The 18,435-nt window shown below is 43.2% G+C and overlaps 2 protein-coding genes across 2 annotated transcripts; both read right to left on the bottom strand.

The window, feature by feature from the left end:
• Window positions 1-5,597: 5,597 nt before the first annotated feature.
• On the bottom strand, window positions 5,598-5,934 carry LOC101623037 (keratin-associated protein 3-3-like). The gene has a single exon (XM_004684966.2). The coding sequence runs from the start codon at window positions 5,932-5,934 to the stop codon at window positions 5,626-5,628; it is 309 nt and encodes a 102-aa protein (XP_004685023.1). The 3' UTR covers window positions 5,598-5,625.
• Window positions 5,935-17,629: 11,695 nt separating this feature from the next.
• Window positions 17,630-18,213, bottom strand: LOC101621732 (keratin-associated protein 3-1). Its single transcript, XM_004684210.2, has one exon. The coding sequence runs from the start codon at window positions 18,170-18,172 to the stop codon at window positions 17,870-17,872; it is 303 nt and encodes a 100-aa protein (XP_004684267.1). The 5' UTR covers window positions 18,173-18,213; the 3' UTR covers window positions 17,630-17,869.
• Between the last annotated feature and the right edge of the window lie 222 nt (window positions 18,214-18,435).

The raw sequence follows: 18,435 nt of genomic DNA, 5'->3' as shown, positions 1-18,435 counted from the left end.
GGCCCTGGGAGGCTGTGGTGTTTTATTTGTTAGATTCAAAGAAAGGGAAGGCTTCTGAGGCGTGAATGTCTCTCCCTGCTCCAGGACTCTTATATACCTTCCCTGGTGGGTGTTGGCCCAACCAGAAGGCTTCTTTCCTGGTTCTTGTTGATGTTAGTGGGCCTATTATCCTTTGATTGGTTTGACATTTAGATGCTTGTAAAGAGTCTTTAGTCTCCTAATTGCATTTTATTTGAGTTCTTTGCTAAATCTGAAGTGATTACTCTTGCTATTTGTCACTGGAACACAGGCTTTACGAGGTTTCACCAAAGGCTTTGCAATGATAATTCCAGTCCCAGCCCCAGCCCCGGGGAAGGTCGCAGTGTGGGGTCTTCCTCAGCGCTGCTCTGTTCTAGTGTTCCTGCTTCAACTGTATCAGTGCGTCTGAAGAAATGTTCTTAAGCTGGACTTAATTTTTGTAAGCTTCTTTGAGCTCTGGGACTTGAAAAGATGGAAATTACTTTGGGAAATATGAGCAGATTTTAGAAAGATACCTATTGTTAAGTTTCTCATGATAAAATATTATGCATTCATGTTAAAACTTTGAACAACATAGGAAAGCACAAAGCAAAAAACTCATCTTTATCATCAAAGAAATGATCTACTCATACCTGCATATATCTCTCTGGTCATTTTTGTATATATTTATCATTTTATTATGTTATTGGAGTCATAATATATCTACTATCCTATAACTTGCTTTTGTGCTTAAACACATGCTTTCAGTGTTATTTTTAATGTTGTGAAGCATGTCACATAACTGTTGTTCTAAGCTATTAAAACTTTTCATATTATTAATCATTTAGGTTATTGTCAATGTTTCTCTATGGTAACTGGCAACAGAGATACAGTGTGTATACAGATATTTATGTGAATTTATGATTGTTTTTAAAATAGAAATAATAATTGGATAGAATTATTGGACCAAATGTTAATCAGCAATATTTTATTGTCTGTGATATTCATTGCCATCCTGCCCTCCATTACTTTTAAAATTCTACTTATTATGCTAGTTTATTTTAATTCTATTTTTATAATTCTATTTTATGTATTCCCACTAGCTGTGTTTGAGAATTCCTGATTCCCCACACTTGGTATGTATTCAAAAGTGCTTTCCAATTTGGCGGGTGAAAGAAGACATTTCACTACTATTATATTTGTATTTATTTGATAGCCTACTAGAAAACCCTCTTTCCTATGTGCCTTGGTTGTTAGTCTTTCTATTGAACACACTGTGCATGTGCTTCTCAAGCCTGGTTCCCACATAGCATTCTGACTTCAGGCTGCATTTGAACTTGGGGAAGGGGTGCTCCCCGGGACCAACCTGGAGCTCACATTCAACCTTGACCGTTCATTCTTCAAGCCAAGGGAGCTCACTTGCTCTCCACCTCTTCCTTGAAGTTCACCTGTGTGCCATGCGTGGTCTATGGTGTGGGCCAGGTCACAAGGTTATTCTGCGGTTTTGAGGGGATTATGGCATCAAGAGGCCTGGGTAGGAGTCGGAGGCCCTTTGCTGCCTCCAGTGCTGCTGGTCGCCTTTCTTGTGTGGCAAGTGATCCCCATTTGGGGCCTCGTTTTTCTCCTCTGCAAAGTAAGGCAAATAACATCTACATTCTTCCACTCAGAGATTATTGTGAGACACACTTGGGACAAAATGTGTTAATGTCCACAAAAAAAAACATCAAGAGCGATGCAACTGTCACTTACTCTTGGTGAGTTGCAGGTCAAATACTAGGGAAAGGAGAGGGGACAGAGACCTTGAAGAAGAAAAAGCAGATAAGCCGGAGCAGCTGTATAGGGTGTAGCACAAAGTCATCTAAAAGTTCACACCCACAATTAGACAAAATGACTGTCAAATAAATTAATACATTTCAGATTTTTAAAAGTTTATATAGTTAAGCTTGGAAGAAAAAAGTTATGGTTATTCCCAGGTGTTCCTGGAATCCCTGACACTTACCTTTGAGTGAATAATTGTTGAATGTCTCATCCTATTACTTAGAACTGATTAATATTTTCTTTAGTATTAAAAAGCGAAGGAACACATAGTCTATGGTGGTGGGATATGGGTGAGTTGCCAGCGGGTTCACTATGGTGGTCATAAAAGAGGGGTGACCCCAATATTAACCTTAGTTCAAGATAAATAAATTAAAAAATTCCTGGTAGACATTTATTGAGCAATTGCCATGTGGCAGGCACTATGCTTTGTTATCCACATGAATGACACTGAACAAAATAAACATGATTTCTACTCCCTTGGGACGTTGAGTTTGGTGGAAGCTTTATCACACACAGTATGTTATTATAAACAATTATTATTATACATGATGAGAGAAAGGAAAGGAGACTGAGGTCTAAGGCAAAAAAAAAAAAAAAGCAGAAGGAAATTATTTTGACCTTTTAAGAAGCATAACCAAGGAGTTGCAGGCTCTAACAAGTAGAATTTCACGGCAGAAAGATGGTGGCCTCTTGAGTATCATGCATGACCCCTGTGAGTCTCCTTGATAAGGAGAAAGGAAACTTTACTGTTCTGTATAGAATATTATGCTCCCATTATCATAAATAAGAACCTTACAAATTAGAAAATACGTATAAAATAGTGAGTTGGCAATAAACTCACTTCTTTTATTGGAAAGACTTGCGGAACTTTATTAAAATGTATCTTCTCTGTGATGGTCTGAGAGACCTGCGAATTACTCTACTTTGTTTATAAATTAGGGTAGTGAGCCAGAGAGGTGAGATCATTTGCCTTAAATAGCCTGGGGACTGCTTGTGAACACATAAATATTGTGCCTATTGGGGTGAGCTCCCTTTTATGTGGTTGAAAATGTCAGTGTGAAGGGTGTGTCAAGGAACTAAACATTTTATCTGTGGAAACAAAGGAAACATAGTATTCTAGATTAAGTGGCAGATTTTCAAAGTGCAGAGCACACAAACACACACACTTGCCCAGTTTTAGTCGCCCTGTTCTTTGTTGAGGGTGCTCTGTGGCAGTGGAAACATAGAGATTGATAGTAAGATAAATACTTGGGAGCAAAGCAGGATTATGTCAGTCTCTTGCTTCAAACCCACCTGAGACTGTCCCCCCAGGAGCCCCACTTCATGGCCTTCGCCTTTCTCTCTCCCTGCTCATCCTCTCCCCAAATTTGCCACAGCCGGGAGCTAGCAAACTGTACGCGCCTGGCGCGTCCTCTCCTACGTCCTCTGCTGTGTCATCCTTTAACCTTAACTGGGTGGCTGAGAGGCTTCCCAGAACCGTCCCTGGTGTGAGACTAACTGACCAAATCCGGGTCACAGGTGCGCTTTCCTGGCTGGCTCACCGCTCACATCTGGGTCACAGCAGAAATCACCCCATGTTGTAACTACGCCCACACAAGGTATATAAAACACAGGGATTGGGGTTGGTAATTGCTTATGTGTATTGTTCACCAGATTTGAGAGAAACTTGCAGACACTTTAGGTAATTATATTTCTTTTTTCTACTCCGCGCACCAAAGTGCCTGGCCCAGGGTGGTGTCTGTGGCAGGTGAATGAGTGGAGGGCTTAACCCTTGCTGATGGCCTCATGGGTTGTGGCCCCTCAGTTCTATGCTTCTTAGTTCTGTTCATTCAAAGTTGAGCTAGTGATAAGCCTGCGGGGTCTTTCACAGTGACAGGCACACTGAGGACGTATAAAAACATGTTTATTTAAAGATGTTTACTTCTCCTTCCTCACCCCACTGCTTACTTTTTCATATACATTCTCTTGTCTCAATGAACTTTTAGATTTTTGACTTGTGTGTTTACATATGGTATCTATATCTTACCTTATACCTGGGTATTACATATATACACACAATCTCTCTAAGGTTAGGAGAAGGGAAATGTGCTCAAGATAAAGTTAAGTGTTTGGTAAAGTCAAATAAAATTGAATAGTAGATTAAACATTAAATTTGTATTTAATCAGGTTTTCAGCTGTAGCTCCCAACTTGTCGATTCTATTGATTATTGGGGTAGAGCATCTGTGTAGAGAATTAGCTGCAGGTAGGAATGTGTCCTTTTGGACCTATTACTAGAACTTACTAATTCTAGTCTTACTGAGGCAAAGTGAAGTCAAAATAGGTAGGCCCACTAAAGGGCCCATTAGAACTGGATAACTGCCACTATTTTTAAAAAGATTTCTTTTTATTTATTTCTGCATATAAAAACTGGGGTGTAGACCAGAGGTACAGGGACTGAGAGGATTCACCAGAGGCAGAGTGGAGCAGAACAGGTGGGTCTACTGAAATACACTGCTGAGGGGAGCAGCAGATGAGACAAGAGAGGTCTGCTGGGACATGGAGGTCAGCTCCCTGGCCATTCATGCTGTAGTGGCTACAGAGAGCTTCATAGTGCTGACTTTAAACCCTGTGCCACCAGGGAGGGCCCACAGCCACTCTGAAGTCATAGCCAACATGCCATTTTTTCTATTACTCTTGGATGTGCTGATTTGGTTACAGGCTCTTTGCTTTCTATTTCTTTGCATTTTTTTAAGCTGATGCCATTCTGTGTGCAGTAAGCTTCTGGTTCCATTAGCAGAGGAGTTTCGGTGATGCGGTTGGTTAACACTGTGTGTGACTTAGGGTAGAGGTTCACACCTTTTCAGATGTACATCACCACACCGCACCCACCACCAAAGCATCCTTGACACCCCCACCGTGGTCCATGGGGCCCCAACTCACCCTCCACTCCTGGTAGCCTCAATGCTAGAGTCACAGTGTGGGTTGAAGTGGAAGGGAAGATGCGAAGCATAATAAGTCACAGGAGAAAGGCAGGTACCCCATGATTTCTCCCTTGCGTGCAGTAGAGAGAAGCAAAACAGAGGAAGAAACAGAACTAAGGCAAAATAAACCCAAGAACTGGGTTTTGAAGGCAGGCAAACAACATCGAATTCTAGTTTCATGACTGGAAAATGTTGGAGAACTCTTGAGGCTTCATCTTTTTCATCATTTCATGCTGATCAATTGAATTAATACATGTGGCTCACCTAATGCATGCTCTGTCTTTAGATTCTAGATTCACCTAGTACTGTGAAGGTAGCAAAGGTTGTCTCACCCTTGTGAGGAAGAGGACCAAGGAGGTGCCGATCTTAAAGGATAAACAGCTAAAAGATACCATTGGCAGGTTCTTGCCACTTCTCCAACAGATTCCCTTTGAAAAATCAAGCAATCATCTTATGTTTACTTTCTTTAGAGTAAGAAACAATGAAAGAACCAAAAAGCTCTAACATAAACAAAAACACATGTAGCCAGAGAAATAATTTATTGGAAAACACATCAAGAGGTTATTTTGCCTTGAGGAATACATCTAATCCAAGAAACAACACAGCCAAGATGTAGTAAGAGGCCTTAAGGATTTCAGAGTTTCTTGATATTAGATGTTGTCCACCAGCCCTGCAAACCAAAGCATCATTCATCCGAATAACATAAACAAATTCTTGATGCTCTTTCCATGAAAGCAAATGGTAGATTTTCTCTCTGGGTCACCCAGTCGGCCTCCAGGTGGAGGCCACGACAACAGAACAGATGCTTCTTCTGGCTTCTTCATTGTCAGGCAGCATCCGGGCGGCCACCTAGCAGCAGCAGCTGGGCGTGCAGGGGTCACCAGGGCAGGGCTGGACATAGGTGGTGAGGTTCAGGGTCTCCAGGCCTGGGGTGGGCTGGGAGGAGTTGAGCAGGAAGTAGCTGGGCACACAGGGCTGAGGAATGTGGCAGGGAGGGGGGGTGTTATCACAGCAGGTGGGCCCCAGCAGCCAGGTGGTGTGAGGGCAGGTGCTGGGCAGGCAGACGCCGCAGCGGCAGCACTTGTCGGAGGAGCAGATGGTGGTGGCCGGGCCGGTGGGGACACTGCAGCAGCAGCGGGGAGCACAGCAGCAAGACATGGCCCTGGGGAGCTATTGGTTTTTCGGTTTCTTGGGGAGAAAGATGAGGCTCTAGAGATGCAAATGCCTCCTCTTATTCCATGGCTCTTATATACTCACCCCAGTGCTGTTGGGCCAACCAGGAGCCTCCCTATGCTGATGTCTGTTTATGATGCTCTTTCACTCAGATTCACTAATCTGTTTGGTATTTTCCTGTCCACTAAGAGCTCCTGCCCTGATTAGAGCCATCATCTATTGACTCATGTCTGCCATTTTGGTCATAAGATGGGCATATTTTGTCTTTACAGGGACCTGGCATGCCAGGCCTCACTATGGATCATCAATTCAAGGGACAATTCTGCTGTAATTTCAGAGGCTAAATTCTTCTCCGGTTTTCCCCTCAATTTTAAATGCTATGCATAACATGATGTCATTTGGAACTACTAATTTTAGAACATGCCACTCAAATGATTAATTGGATCACTTTGTTCACAATAAAGTCAACAAGGACATAGTTACTCAAAGATGAAGGTCACATCTAACTATATGTGTTTCAGACCTATTTGTCTTATTTACTGGTGTTGCTGTTCACATTTTATTTAGCAAAGCAAGGTGACAGAGTGGAATAAGATGAAACATTATTCATTATTCATCGTTGATGGATCTATTTGTCAATTTCTAAAGGTTTTATTATTCTATGGGTTCTCTTTTACAGTAAGTTCTCTTTTTTCCAAAGTCATGCCAATCTTGCCTGATTCTGATACATTAGAAGGGAAGATCCACTGGGTTGCTATCTTTTGCTAATTTGCCTTTAAAAGGTCACCTTAGGGCCCTCCCTGGTGGTGCAATGGGTTAGAGCACAGAACTGCAAGCTGCTTCAGTGCGAGTTCGATCCCTGGGCCGGGAGGTGACCCACATGGCGCGGCAGACCTTTCCAGACCCGCCCGCTGCTCCCCTCAGCAGTGTACTTCATCAGTTTGCCTGTTCTGCTCCCCACTCTGTCTCTGGTGAATCGTCTTACTGCCCCTATACCTCTGGCCTACACCCCAGTTCTGTGTGGATAAATAAAAGAAAAAAATCTTAAAAAAAAGGTCACCTTATCTTCATTCATTTTCATATGAGTAATTTTCTCCCTTTCAAATGGTGCAAGTTAGGAACTAAAAGGAGCAACTAGGATTTACAAATAACAGTGGGTTGGGGCAGGGTCTGGTCAGATTTAGTGATTTTGAACTACGGCAGTGAGAGAAGTCATTTTTCTTCACTGACTTGCTCCTTGCCTGTTTGTTTTCATACACTGGTTCTTGAATGGGGTTGTAAATTCCTTTGTGGAATGCCTTCTGCAGAATTCTCCACCTCTCTTGCCTTTGATTTAGCTTTCTGTAGGTTGGCAATGAGGACGTTGGACTGGATGATCTTTACTGTGCCATAGTCTATGACTCCAACACCTTCACATGATCAGCACAAAACCAATCAGAGAGTAGAATCTAAACTACATATTTTGTTGGGTGGCAAATGTTTGATGAAAAACTCAAGGGCACCTTGATGGGTTGTTTCTGAGGGGATATTACCAAAACCAACGCAGCCTGTTTAAAAGAGAAGATAGTTGGTCAGTGGAAAACACTTAGAGCCACCGGCAAGTAAGTCTCATGTGGTTAATGAGAAGAAGAACTTGTTAGTGAAGTCACTTTGGATTTTGCTTACATATTGATGTTTATCATAGCACACATCAAATAAAACAGAGCTTAGAGTTTCCATGTACTTTACACCCATGTGACTGTGATCTTATTGTTTGTTAAAAATCTTTGCCCTGTTCTTTATTTCTTAAGTCCTACTTGACCCTCAATTATCAGTTCGAATATCTCTCTCCTCAAGAAACTTTATCTGGTTCTTCTAGATGCTTTATTATTTTCCCGACCCTCACCAAGTACTGTCTGTCTTTCACTTAGACCTCATTTTATTCTGCTACATATTATAGTTTATAATTTATGTTTATCTTTCCTATTCCAATGCAAGTTCTTTGAAAGTGGGAATCACATCTTACTCTTTGTCTCTGGCAAGCGCCTAGGACATGCCTGACATATGGGAAGCATCTGATATGTGCTTACTGAATTGGAATTAAATGAAAGAGCAAATGAAAAAGGCATATTTCATTTTTAGAATAGCCCAACATAATACTATTTATGAGCAGACTGATTACATTTCTTTTGTGAAATGGTTAAGCTGCTGCATTTGGGGTTCTTGACTCTCTCTGAGAAAGTTCAGCAGAATGTCCATTCAGTGGCACACTGCAGGTATTTTAAAAAGATGTTTATGCAGACACAAATGGGCAGTTCTTGCCCAAGCACAGGTTGTCCTTAAATAATGTCCTTTGGTGGGATTTATTACTTTGTGGAGTTTTATCACTTTCTGAAATTTATCACTTTGGGGTCAGCTTGGGCTGGTTTTCTTGTATGGATTCACTCTTCTCCCAACTCTAATTCCTGGTCTCAATAAATTTTCAACTCTAAGCTTCCATTCCCTGACCACATCCAGCCTGCAGTCACTGAAGAAGGGAGGCTGGTCTTCTGGAGCTGCTGCAGCTTGGGTGAGGTGCAGAGCTGTCTCCACCTCGGCACCTGGCTGCTCTAGCATGGCCCCTGAGCTGGCTGGTCATTGAGCATACCTGCTGGCTCTAAGGGAGGTGCCGGCAGAGTCCAAGGGAAGGGGGTTGTGCTTGGGCTCTTACCCTCTTGGAAGAGTACTCAGAGTTGAAATTATCTCTAAATGAGAGGAGGCAAATTTAACAATGAGATTGAGTACGCAAGCCCAAGGAGGAGAGAGAGGAGGCCCAGGAAAAGGCCATGCACAGGCGTGAATGGGGGGCATTGCAGTCCCCCAGCCCCACACTCCTCAGGGAGAGACTTTTCTCTAAATCTGGTGGCTTGTTTTTGAAGTTTTCTTGTGTTGGAACTGATCTGTTCACACTGGTTAGCATAATAACAACTTTCTTCCTCTAGATAAAAGCAACAGCAAGTGGGTAGTTATTGGTAGAATTTTTCAAGGGCTTTTTAGTGAGAAGGGGAAAGGAATAGGCAGAAATAAAAGGAAGGTAGAAGAATTGGTGTGGCGATCCAGTGTAGGGTCACTTATTTTCAGGGCGACCATCCCTTGGCCTGTGGTCACTTGTCATCTTTCATGTCTTTGGAAGAGGTATTTTAGCAGCAAAAGTTGATCATAGCATCCCTGTTTGTTAAGTAGGATGGGGGGAGTGTTTTTATTCTTGCAGCAAAATATTTTACAGCCATGAAAAGTCTATTCAGGTTTGCATTCAAGCCTTCCCTTAATCAGACAATGAAAAAAAATGTGGCTCAGTATAATGTTTGCAGTCTATTCTGTGTCTAAGTTGATCTCTGATTGCCTGCCTTTTCAACTTCTTTAAGGACATACATGAGTGACAAAATAAAATTAAAAGTAGGTACTGACCTTGGAATGGAAGATGATTCAAAGCCTAGAGCTCAGTATATTTTATTATCCAGGCAATTTTCTTCAGATAGTACATCTCCCTGTGAGATCTCCTTTTGGGCATGAGCTTTATGCCTCGGTCACCAGAAAGTGTAATCCTGCTGGACATATTTATGGGTTCATGATGCAGGCGTGTGCCGGGAGTCAGCGGGTAATTAGAGCATGAAGCATCCAGACAGTAGGTGGTTTGGGAAGCAGTGGTGTTTATTTAAAATCAGAAGGGCGACGACGATAGCATGACTTCCACTTCTCATTTGACATCGTTGTTCAAAATGTAGAACACGTCTGCCACACTGGAGACCTAGGGTCAGAACATTTTCTCGAGAAGCTTCGAATTGAAATATCACCTTAGCAGGTATCACCATTGCTGCCCCCAGGCCGAGGTGGGCAAATGCTCCAAAACATCTTTGCTAGCAGCAAGGGGCCTCGCAGGGCAGGGTGGAGGTGGTGACAGAGACCCCGCTCAGGTTCGGGGCTGGGTGGCAGTTGTCAAGCAGCCAGTAATGCCATGTCGATGTCGGGCTTGCAGCAGGTTGTCACAGCAGGAGGGTTGGAGGAGGCTGATCTCGTGAAGGCAGGTGCTGGGCAGGCAGACCTCGCACGGGGGGCGTACTTCTGAGGAGTAGAGGGTGGTGGCTGGTCCAGTGGGAACGCTGCTGCTTCCGTGGAGACAAAACACACAGCAAGACATGGTGACAGTGGTTCAGGTAGATGGGTGTCGCAAGGGAAGGTTAGCTTACAATGTTGTCCTCTGTGGCTCTTTTATAGCCACCTGCTTTGGGGATGAGGCTTCTGTGCATCTGAATGTTTCCTGTTGTTGTTTGTTTAATCCCATAACACATAAATAAACCACCGAGTTCTTATTTACCCGCCACGGCCAAGCTCCCTTCAGGTTTATCTGGCTGTGTTACTGGCTTCCTGTTGCAGTTTCCAGAGGGTGCCAGGTTAAGTCCTTCACTTGCTCAGTCACAGGTAAACCCATCAGGAAATCCCCAGACTTCCCTCTCTTTTCCCGACCAGAATATATTCTCGCAAGTGATTACTGCTGAGTGCAAGTCTCAAGCGAGATGTCCCTGTGAAGCAGGACATGATCTTCTGAGGTTGTGTGCCCAGGATGCATGTGGAAAGTCAACACCTGTGTGACTTTTCTCTATCAGATCCACCCTGTGCTATCTTGATAGATTTTGGGAAAATAACCGAGTGTTGAAATAGGCGAAACAACCTTGGCGGGGACTCGGCTTCTAGAGGATTTCCTAAGCTGACCTACCACATTATCTGTATGTGCCGTTAGGTGTGAACGTAGCTGGGTTGCGCTCTGCAAAGGACACTGGTTATATTACACCAGTCAGAACAGACTGATGCATATTTTCATGGGTCTGTCCATGGGCTGAAAAGGAAGCTTGTGTCCATCTGTGAACCAGCATGAAAAATCCTTTCGTTGTAGAAAAGCACCACACTGCCCACTGGACTATGCCATTTTCCAAACAACCGCTGAAGCGGGTGATCCCCTCCACTCAGACAAGTGGTTTTGAAAATTCCTGCTGTGGTTCTCCCTGGTGGCCTAGGGGTTAAGTCTCAGCGCTGTCACCTCTGTGGCCCGAGTTCAAACCCTGGCCAGGGAGCTGACCCGCATGGCGCAACAGACCTCTCCTGTCTCACGTATTGCTTCCCTCAGCAGTGTGTTTCAGTAGATAATCCTGTTCTGCTCCCCACTATCTCTGGTGAATCCTTTCATCCCCCTCTGATATAGTGTTAACATCTCATCACTGAAGTTAATGTGTCTCTGCAGTGAAGGAGGCTGATCAGCAAAACCATTCACTATAAGTCATGTATCTCTTATACATTCTGAAGAATGTGGTAGAGACAGAAAAAAGGCAGTCATGGCCCCATGCTCTAGAAATACATGACCTGATGGGGGAGGCTAGCAGGCCCTCTGCTTGGGATTCAACCAGTGCAGATGTAAGAAGAGGGTGGCTAAGAGTAGGGAGGGTTTCAGAACCAGGTTTGAATGTGACTATGACACCTCACAATAGGTCAATGTACTTCACTGCTTTGAGCTTCAATCTTTTCAAGTGCAAATTAGGAGAAATAATAATCACTGTAGTCTCTTTGCAAGAGTGAAGTAGATAAATGAGAATTACTTATGCAAATCGTTCAGCATTGTGTGTGGCACAGTAGCTACTCAGAAATAACAGTTTCCTCTGGGGGTATTGTGAGAATTTCCACAAGGGGATATATGGTGAAAGAGAATTTTTCATAGGAATTAGATTCAATCGTTTTCACTAGAAAAGCTGAGAAGAGAGATAAAGGCATTTCACTCAAGGAAAGCCCTGAGTTGCTCCATGACCCTCCCTGGTCCTACATGGTCTCCTCTGAGTCTCCCTTCATCCCATACCCACCCACCAAATTTTGCTGTATTTTTAATAGATACTGGTTTTATTTCCACGCAGGAAGCATGCCTTGTTCTTCTTGATGCCACCAGTACCCAGCGTACAGCCTGGATGTGGGGTAGACTATGTTGCGTGGAATTGATAGGAAGGGAGGAAGGCTGGGAAGTATGGAATTTATGGGAGGCTCTGTGCTATGCTTAGGCAGCAAAACAAGAAAATCTTTATGCAAGGTATTTCAACAGAGAGGCTATTAAGGTAGGGTATTGGTTGAATAGGCAATGGAGGGCTGAAAAAATACAAAAGAGAACTGAGGTAGCAGAAGCAGCGATGGCTCCTAGACGTGAGCCTGGTGCCACTGGGGTGCTCACCTCAGCGCAGAGAGACTCCGGGGCCGGGGGTTGGGTCTGTGCAGGAGCAGGGATCATTCCCCTGCTGCTGGTGGTGTTTCTGAGGCATTAGGATGACCCTGACTTTTGGCTGTGGGATGAAGCTGGAGACTAGAGCCTAATGCTGCTTCCTTGTGCAGCTCTGCTGCTGGGCAAGAACCTTTCTTTCTGGGGCTTTACAGTCTCCTTCTGGTACCCTATGTGAGTAGAAAATGAGCTGAAGGAGAAACAGTCACCACCCCAGGTCACAAAGCATAAAAAGGTGGACGCAGAGGCTGACAATCAGCGCACACAAGCCTGCCATTCTAAGGGCTGCACATTCTTTCATTCACTTAATCTTTATTATTGTTTTAGTTTTTTAAAACTTTTTTTAAAATTAGCTTTTTATTTTTGAATAATTTTAGGTTTACAGAAAGGTCACAAAAATAGGAGCATGCCCCATGTCCCTCACTCCATTTTCCTTAATGCCAGGAGCTTACAACACCATTGCACATTTGTCAAAATTAATAAGTCAACATCGGTGCATCACTGTTAATTACATTTTAGAGTTTAGCTAGCACCAGCTGTCCCACTGCACATGGGGCCTGCACTATCTTTACTCACCACAGCTCCTGACTCTCCCAGGGTCTAATGACAAGCATTTCATATTGCCTCATTTTTTTATGACCTGGAGTTTTGCAGTATAGTCATCAGGGGTTCTGAAAGGCACATACTATTTTTAATCTTATTTAACAGTAGAGGAACCTGAGACAGAGAGCTTACTCCAGGGTACATAACTAATAAGCACAGGGTGTGATTAGAACGAGGGATCTTGCCCTGAGTCCCTGATGGGGACCCGCCGCTCAGGGGAGGCACAGGCTGCACGTGGCCCCACGCTCAGCACCAGGGCAGCTGGGGGCCAGTGACTGGGCGGGTTAATGGGTGTCGCGACAGCCACTCTGAAGAGCTCAGCCTTGACTCAGTAAAAACGAGAATCTGGACTCCTTCTAGAGCTCTGAGCAATTCAGTTTGACTCATGTTTGCAGAGGATGAGAAATCTGGTCTGCGGAGAGAGGGAGAGGCCAGGAATTCTTGACTCTGGATTGACGAGGGACTGGGGCAGGGTGGGGAGGTGGTGAGCAGCATCTTGAATGAATGGTCAGTGAGATGAAAATGGACTAGATGCCAGGAACAATTCAAAAGAAAATGAAATGATTTTCTACTTACTCCATTATCAAGGATAAGCAGTTATTAACTTTAAGAACAGTTTTTTTAAACCTCGAACTATATTACTGACACTCATCAGAAATATGCACTTTGGTTGCCAAACATTCTGCATTTCAGTGCAAGTTAAGTGGACCCAACCATTGTTTTTCCTGTGGTAGCGTTACTAATCTGTATTGAAATTCTGACTTAAAAAAATAAAAAGTTGTTTACAATAGTTAAGATATGGAAACAATGTAAGTTTAGATGAATGGATGAATAGATGGACATGTGGCATACACTTGTAGTGGAATATTATTCAGCCATAAAAAGGGACAATATGGATGAACCTTGAAGCCATCATGTTAAGTGAAATGAATCAGAGGAAAGAGACAAGTGCTCTTATCACCTCACTTATCACACTCATAGAACAAAGAGCAGAGCAGACTGGTGGTTGCAAGAGGCAGAGTATAGAATGTGAGAAAATGGGTGACAGTGGTTAAAAAGTCCACATTTCTAACTGCAAGATAAAGAAGTTCTGGGGAATGTAATGTACATCAAGGTTAACAGTACTATACTATGTCTTAAAAATTCCCACCACATGGGAATGCAAACTAGTACAACCACTATGGAAAACTGTTGGAGGTTCCTCAAACTGCTAAACATGGAGCTTCCCTATGACCCAGCAATCCCACTCCTAGGTATCTACCCAAAAGACACAAAAACACTGATTGAAAAAGATACTTGTACCCCCATGTTTATTGCTGCTTTATTTACAATTGGAAAAACATGGAAGCAGCCCAAATGCCCAAAAGTAGATGACTGGATTAGAAAGATGTGGTACATATATACAATGGAATATTACTCAGCAACCAAAAAAGAGAAACACATGTCTTTGGCAGCAACTTGGATGGAGCTGGAAAAGATCATGCTTAGTTAGATAAGCCAGAAAGAGAAAGAAAAATACCGGATGGTTTCACTCATAGCAGGAGTATAATGGACCAGGCGAGAAAATAACAAAAATAATGAACAACCATAGACCAGAGACATTCTGTGGGGGTGGAGTGGGGAATGGGATCAAAAACGGGGGGGGGGAAGGGAGGGAAATGCATGGGACTATGGTGGTGGCACAGGGGTGATTTGGTGATGGGAAACCCGTGGGGATTACAATTGAGATGAAAAAAAAAATGTGAAAAATGATGTAAAAATAAACTTTTTAATAAAAAAAAAAAAAGAAAAAAAAATTCCCACCACAAGTAAAATAGTTATGTCCACGTGAGGAACTGTACTTATTGTGGTATTCATTTCATATTATTTAATGTAGAAAGTCACTATTCTGCACACCTTAAACTAACACAATAGCATATGTAAATCATAGCAATAAAATTGCGAGAAAAAGAGGGGTAAATCAAAACACTTAATGCACAGGGAAAGTGCTTTTGGAAGGGACTGATGAGATGAAATTGGAAGGTAAGACTTATTCCAGGCATTTGGAGCTATACCCATGAGCTTGATCACCATATCTCTGGATTTAAGATAGATACTTGCAAAAAACTTAACACTCAGGTTTTGCTAAAATTGACTTAAGACAGAAGACCTTGAGCCTGAAGATTTGATGGTTAAATTTGACTGCAGCTAATGAGACTGTGGTTGACAACTACATTAAGAAAAACTAATTGTTGAGTTGGTTCTATTTGTTTTGATGGGGAAGAAAAGAGACAATTTGTTTACCTTAGAAATGTAAACACTTTTGTTAATGAGAATGTAAACTGGAAGAGACACTGTGGAAAACAATATGGAGAGTCCTCAGAAAATTTAGAACAGATCACATTTCACTTCTGGGCACTTTTCAGAATAATATTAAAATGCTAAGTTGAAAAGATATGTGTCTCTATGTTTATTGCAGCGTCATTTTCAATAGTCAAGATTTGGAACAAAGGGATAAAGAATATACATATATACATTTACACACATACAATACACATGCATATAAACATACACCTATATAGCATACATGTATATACAAATGAGCACATATACAATGGAATACTACTCAGTCATAAAAATGAAGAAGTCTTACATTTATGATATTATGGCTAGATTTTAATAGTATAATGCTAGAGGGAATAAACTAGACAGAGAAAGGCAAATACTGTATGGTATCTTTCATATATGGAAGATAAAAAGAAAACAAACAGAAAACAAACTAAAGCAAATTGTTAGGTCATCAGAACAAAATGGTGGTTGCCAGAGGGAAGGGGGAGGTAGGGAGTAGGTAACTTGGTGAAAGGAGTGAGTTTTGAAGTAGTGGATGGGAACTAGATTTTTGGTGGTGTACATGATGGAGCACACACAGGTAGTGAGTTATGCTATACACTGAAGACCTCTGTCATGTTACAAGCTAACATTACTACAATAAAAATTTAAAAATATACAAGCAGTTTTTCCCAGATGCATTGTACCCATTCATTTTGTCTTAAACTGCAATCACTGCAGAGAAAGCTGAGTTACTGTAGACACCAGTACACAATTTGGAGGCCAGTAGGGGACACTGTCATGGCATCCACTTTCCCCAGGATAAGGAGAGCCACGAGGAAGCACCTTTCTCTCTGTGTATTGCTGGGTGCAGAGGGAGCGAGTGCTTTGATGTAGTGGGAAGAGGGACTTTGGATTCGGGCAGTTCTTAAGTTTAATCCCATGTTGCCCTGGCAAAGCCAGGACTAGAATTCACCTTAAAAAAAAAAACACAAGCCGAAGATCTTGAATGCCTACACAGTGGCAGCAAGAGGACACTGAAAATTAGGTTTGGCCTTAAAGATAAAATCTGTCTCCCCTTGCAAGTAAGTGTGAAGACATGAAATTGCTTTAGACTGAAAGCGCGACGTTGAATCCGCAAGCATCTTCTGTTGATCCTCCAATCCTCTCTGATTTACATCAATATATTTGTGACCAGAATGAAGGAATGAACAAACTATTATTTCAAAAAGCCATTTGGAAAAAATATGTTTTTCTAGAAGAAGGGGTGAGAACACTTGGAGCCACTGTGTGGATTCTGGGGACACCTTGGGCCACTTTGTCCTCACAAAGCTCCTGAGATGGACACACACAGTGGGCGGTGCCATTTCCACTCCTGGAACCAGGAAAGCCGGGCTGAGAGGAACAGGCCTCAGGTGCAGGAAGCATGAGAACATACACAACCAGACAACCCCTGGACGCTTTCTGCAGATACTTGGATTTTTCCAAGATAAATAGGGAGGTGATTGAATGGGCACCATCAAAGTTTTGTTCTAAGAGCAACTGTGTGTTTTGCTTCCAGAATGTGTGGCAATTTCTGGTGTACTGTCCAGCATTTTGCTACTTTCAGTGACATGGCATAGTTATGGCTCATGTGAATCAAACCTCAGTTGAAGGAGCATGGAGTGCTTAATCAATGCTAATATTCATTTTCTGGGCCCCTTGATGGCCTATGGGTAAGCCTCAGCGCTCTTACCACTAGGGTCTGAGTTTGATCCCCAGCTAAGGAAGTGATACACATGGCGCAGCAGACCTCTCCTGTCTGATTCACAGCTCCTCTCAGCAGTGTATTTCAGTGGCTCCACCTGTTCTGTTCCCCACTCTGTCTCTGGTGAATCCTTTCACCCCCCTGCACCTTGTACCTCTGACCCCAGTTCTTCTATGCAAAAATAAATAAATAAAACTAATTTTCCAGGAAGATAGTGGTCACCAGGAAATGAATTATAGATATAGAATTATACTATATAGAATTATAAACACACAAACCTACACATGCAGCTATTTATCAGGTGTATATACATGTATATGAATATATATACACAGACTTCCCAACACTGCATTCCTCTTGTTCTTGGAATTTCATAGATGACTATGACAAAGGGAGTCAGAATTATTTCTATACCCAGCAAAATGATGAATATGTTTTGTCAACAAAGAGAAATCAATTTTAGGGGAGCAGACATTAAAATAAGTAAGACTTTTAAAAAATCCATTATCTGGTCTCTAGATGTTGCACAGCGCTTGGCATCGTGAGCGTCTTCAAAAAATATCAATTGAATAAAAAAACCCAACAATGGCCTAATGGAGTCTTCACTTCTTAACCCAGTGCCAGTATCTAGTTTTTCTGCTTCTGCCAGGAGAGCACTTATTCTGCTGGGGCACATCCGGGCACTATTCAGGTGTAGGTAGGCCAAGAAGGAAACCCAAGAAGAAGGACTCGCAGGCCAGATTTGCTAAGCCAGAATGAAGTTTATTAATGAATAGTCAGAGCGGCTCTTTACCAAAGAGCAGTGAAATCACTTGAAAGACAGAAAGAAGTGCTCCCACTCCACCCACAGCAGGACAGGAGGACCAGGTTGGCCACGGTCATGGAAACATGGCCCTGGGGACCGGGATGGATTTAGCTGGAAGCAGGCAGCAGCACACAGAAGGCTGGGCGCACAGGGCCTTGGCCGCCACACTCAGCGCCTGCGGTCAGGACGCCTAGCAGCAGGGCTCACAGGGACTCTGGCAGCCGGGCTGCACGTAGGTGGTCAGGTTGATCCCGTTCATTCCGGGGGTGGGGTAGGAAGAGTTGAGCAGCCAGCAGCTGGCCACATAGGTGTCGGGCTCGCAGCAGGGTGGGGGGCAGGTGTCACAGCAGGTGGGCTGGAGGAGGCTGATCTCGTGAGGGCAGGTGCTGGGCAGGCAGACGCCGCAGCGGCAACACTTGTCGGAGGAGCAGATGGTGGTGGCCGGGCCGGTGGGGACACTGCAGCAGCAGCGGGGAGCACAGCAGCAAGACATGGCGGTAGGAGTGGGGTGTTGGTTGGACTGAGGAGAGAAGGTTCTCGGTGTGTCTGTGCTTCTCTCTTCTGCTCTGGCTCTTATATACCCACCTCCCAGGGCGTCGGCCTATTACCAAGTATTTCCCCCATGTTTCAGTTTATAACTATCTCCATAAAAACCGTCTAATTACTTAAGTGTTTATTACCTAAGACACACTCCTTACCTCATAAAAAGGGTTCAGGCTTCTTTGTTGTCCAATTGGGTCTCCTCGTGTTGGCTGT

Source organism: Condylura cristata, unplaced genomic scaffold (genome assembly GCF_000260355.1).
Source record: "Condylura cristata isolate star-nosed mole 26May11 unplaced genomic scaffold, ConCri1.0 scaffold00017, whole genome shotgun sequence".
In the NCBI taxonomy this organism is placed as follows: domain Eukaryota; kingdom Metazoa; phylum Chordata; class Mammalia; order Eulipotyphla; family Talpidae; genus Condylura; species Condylura cristata.
This window is presented reverse-complemented; position numbering and strand designations above follow the sequence as displayed.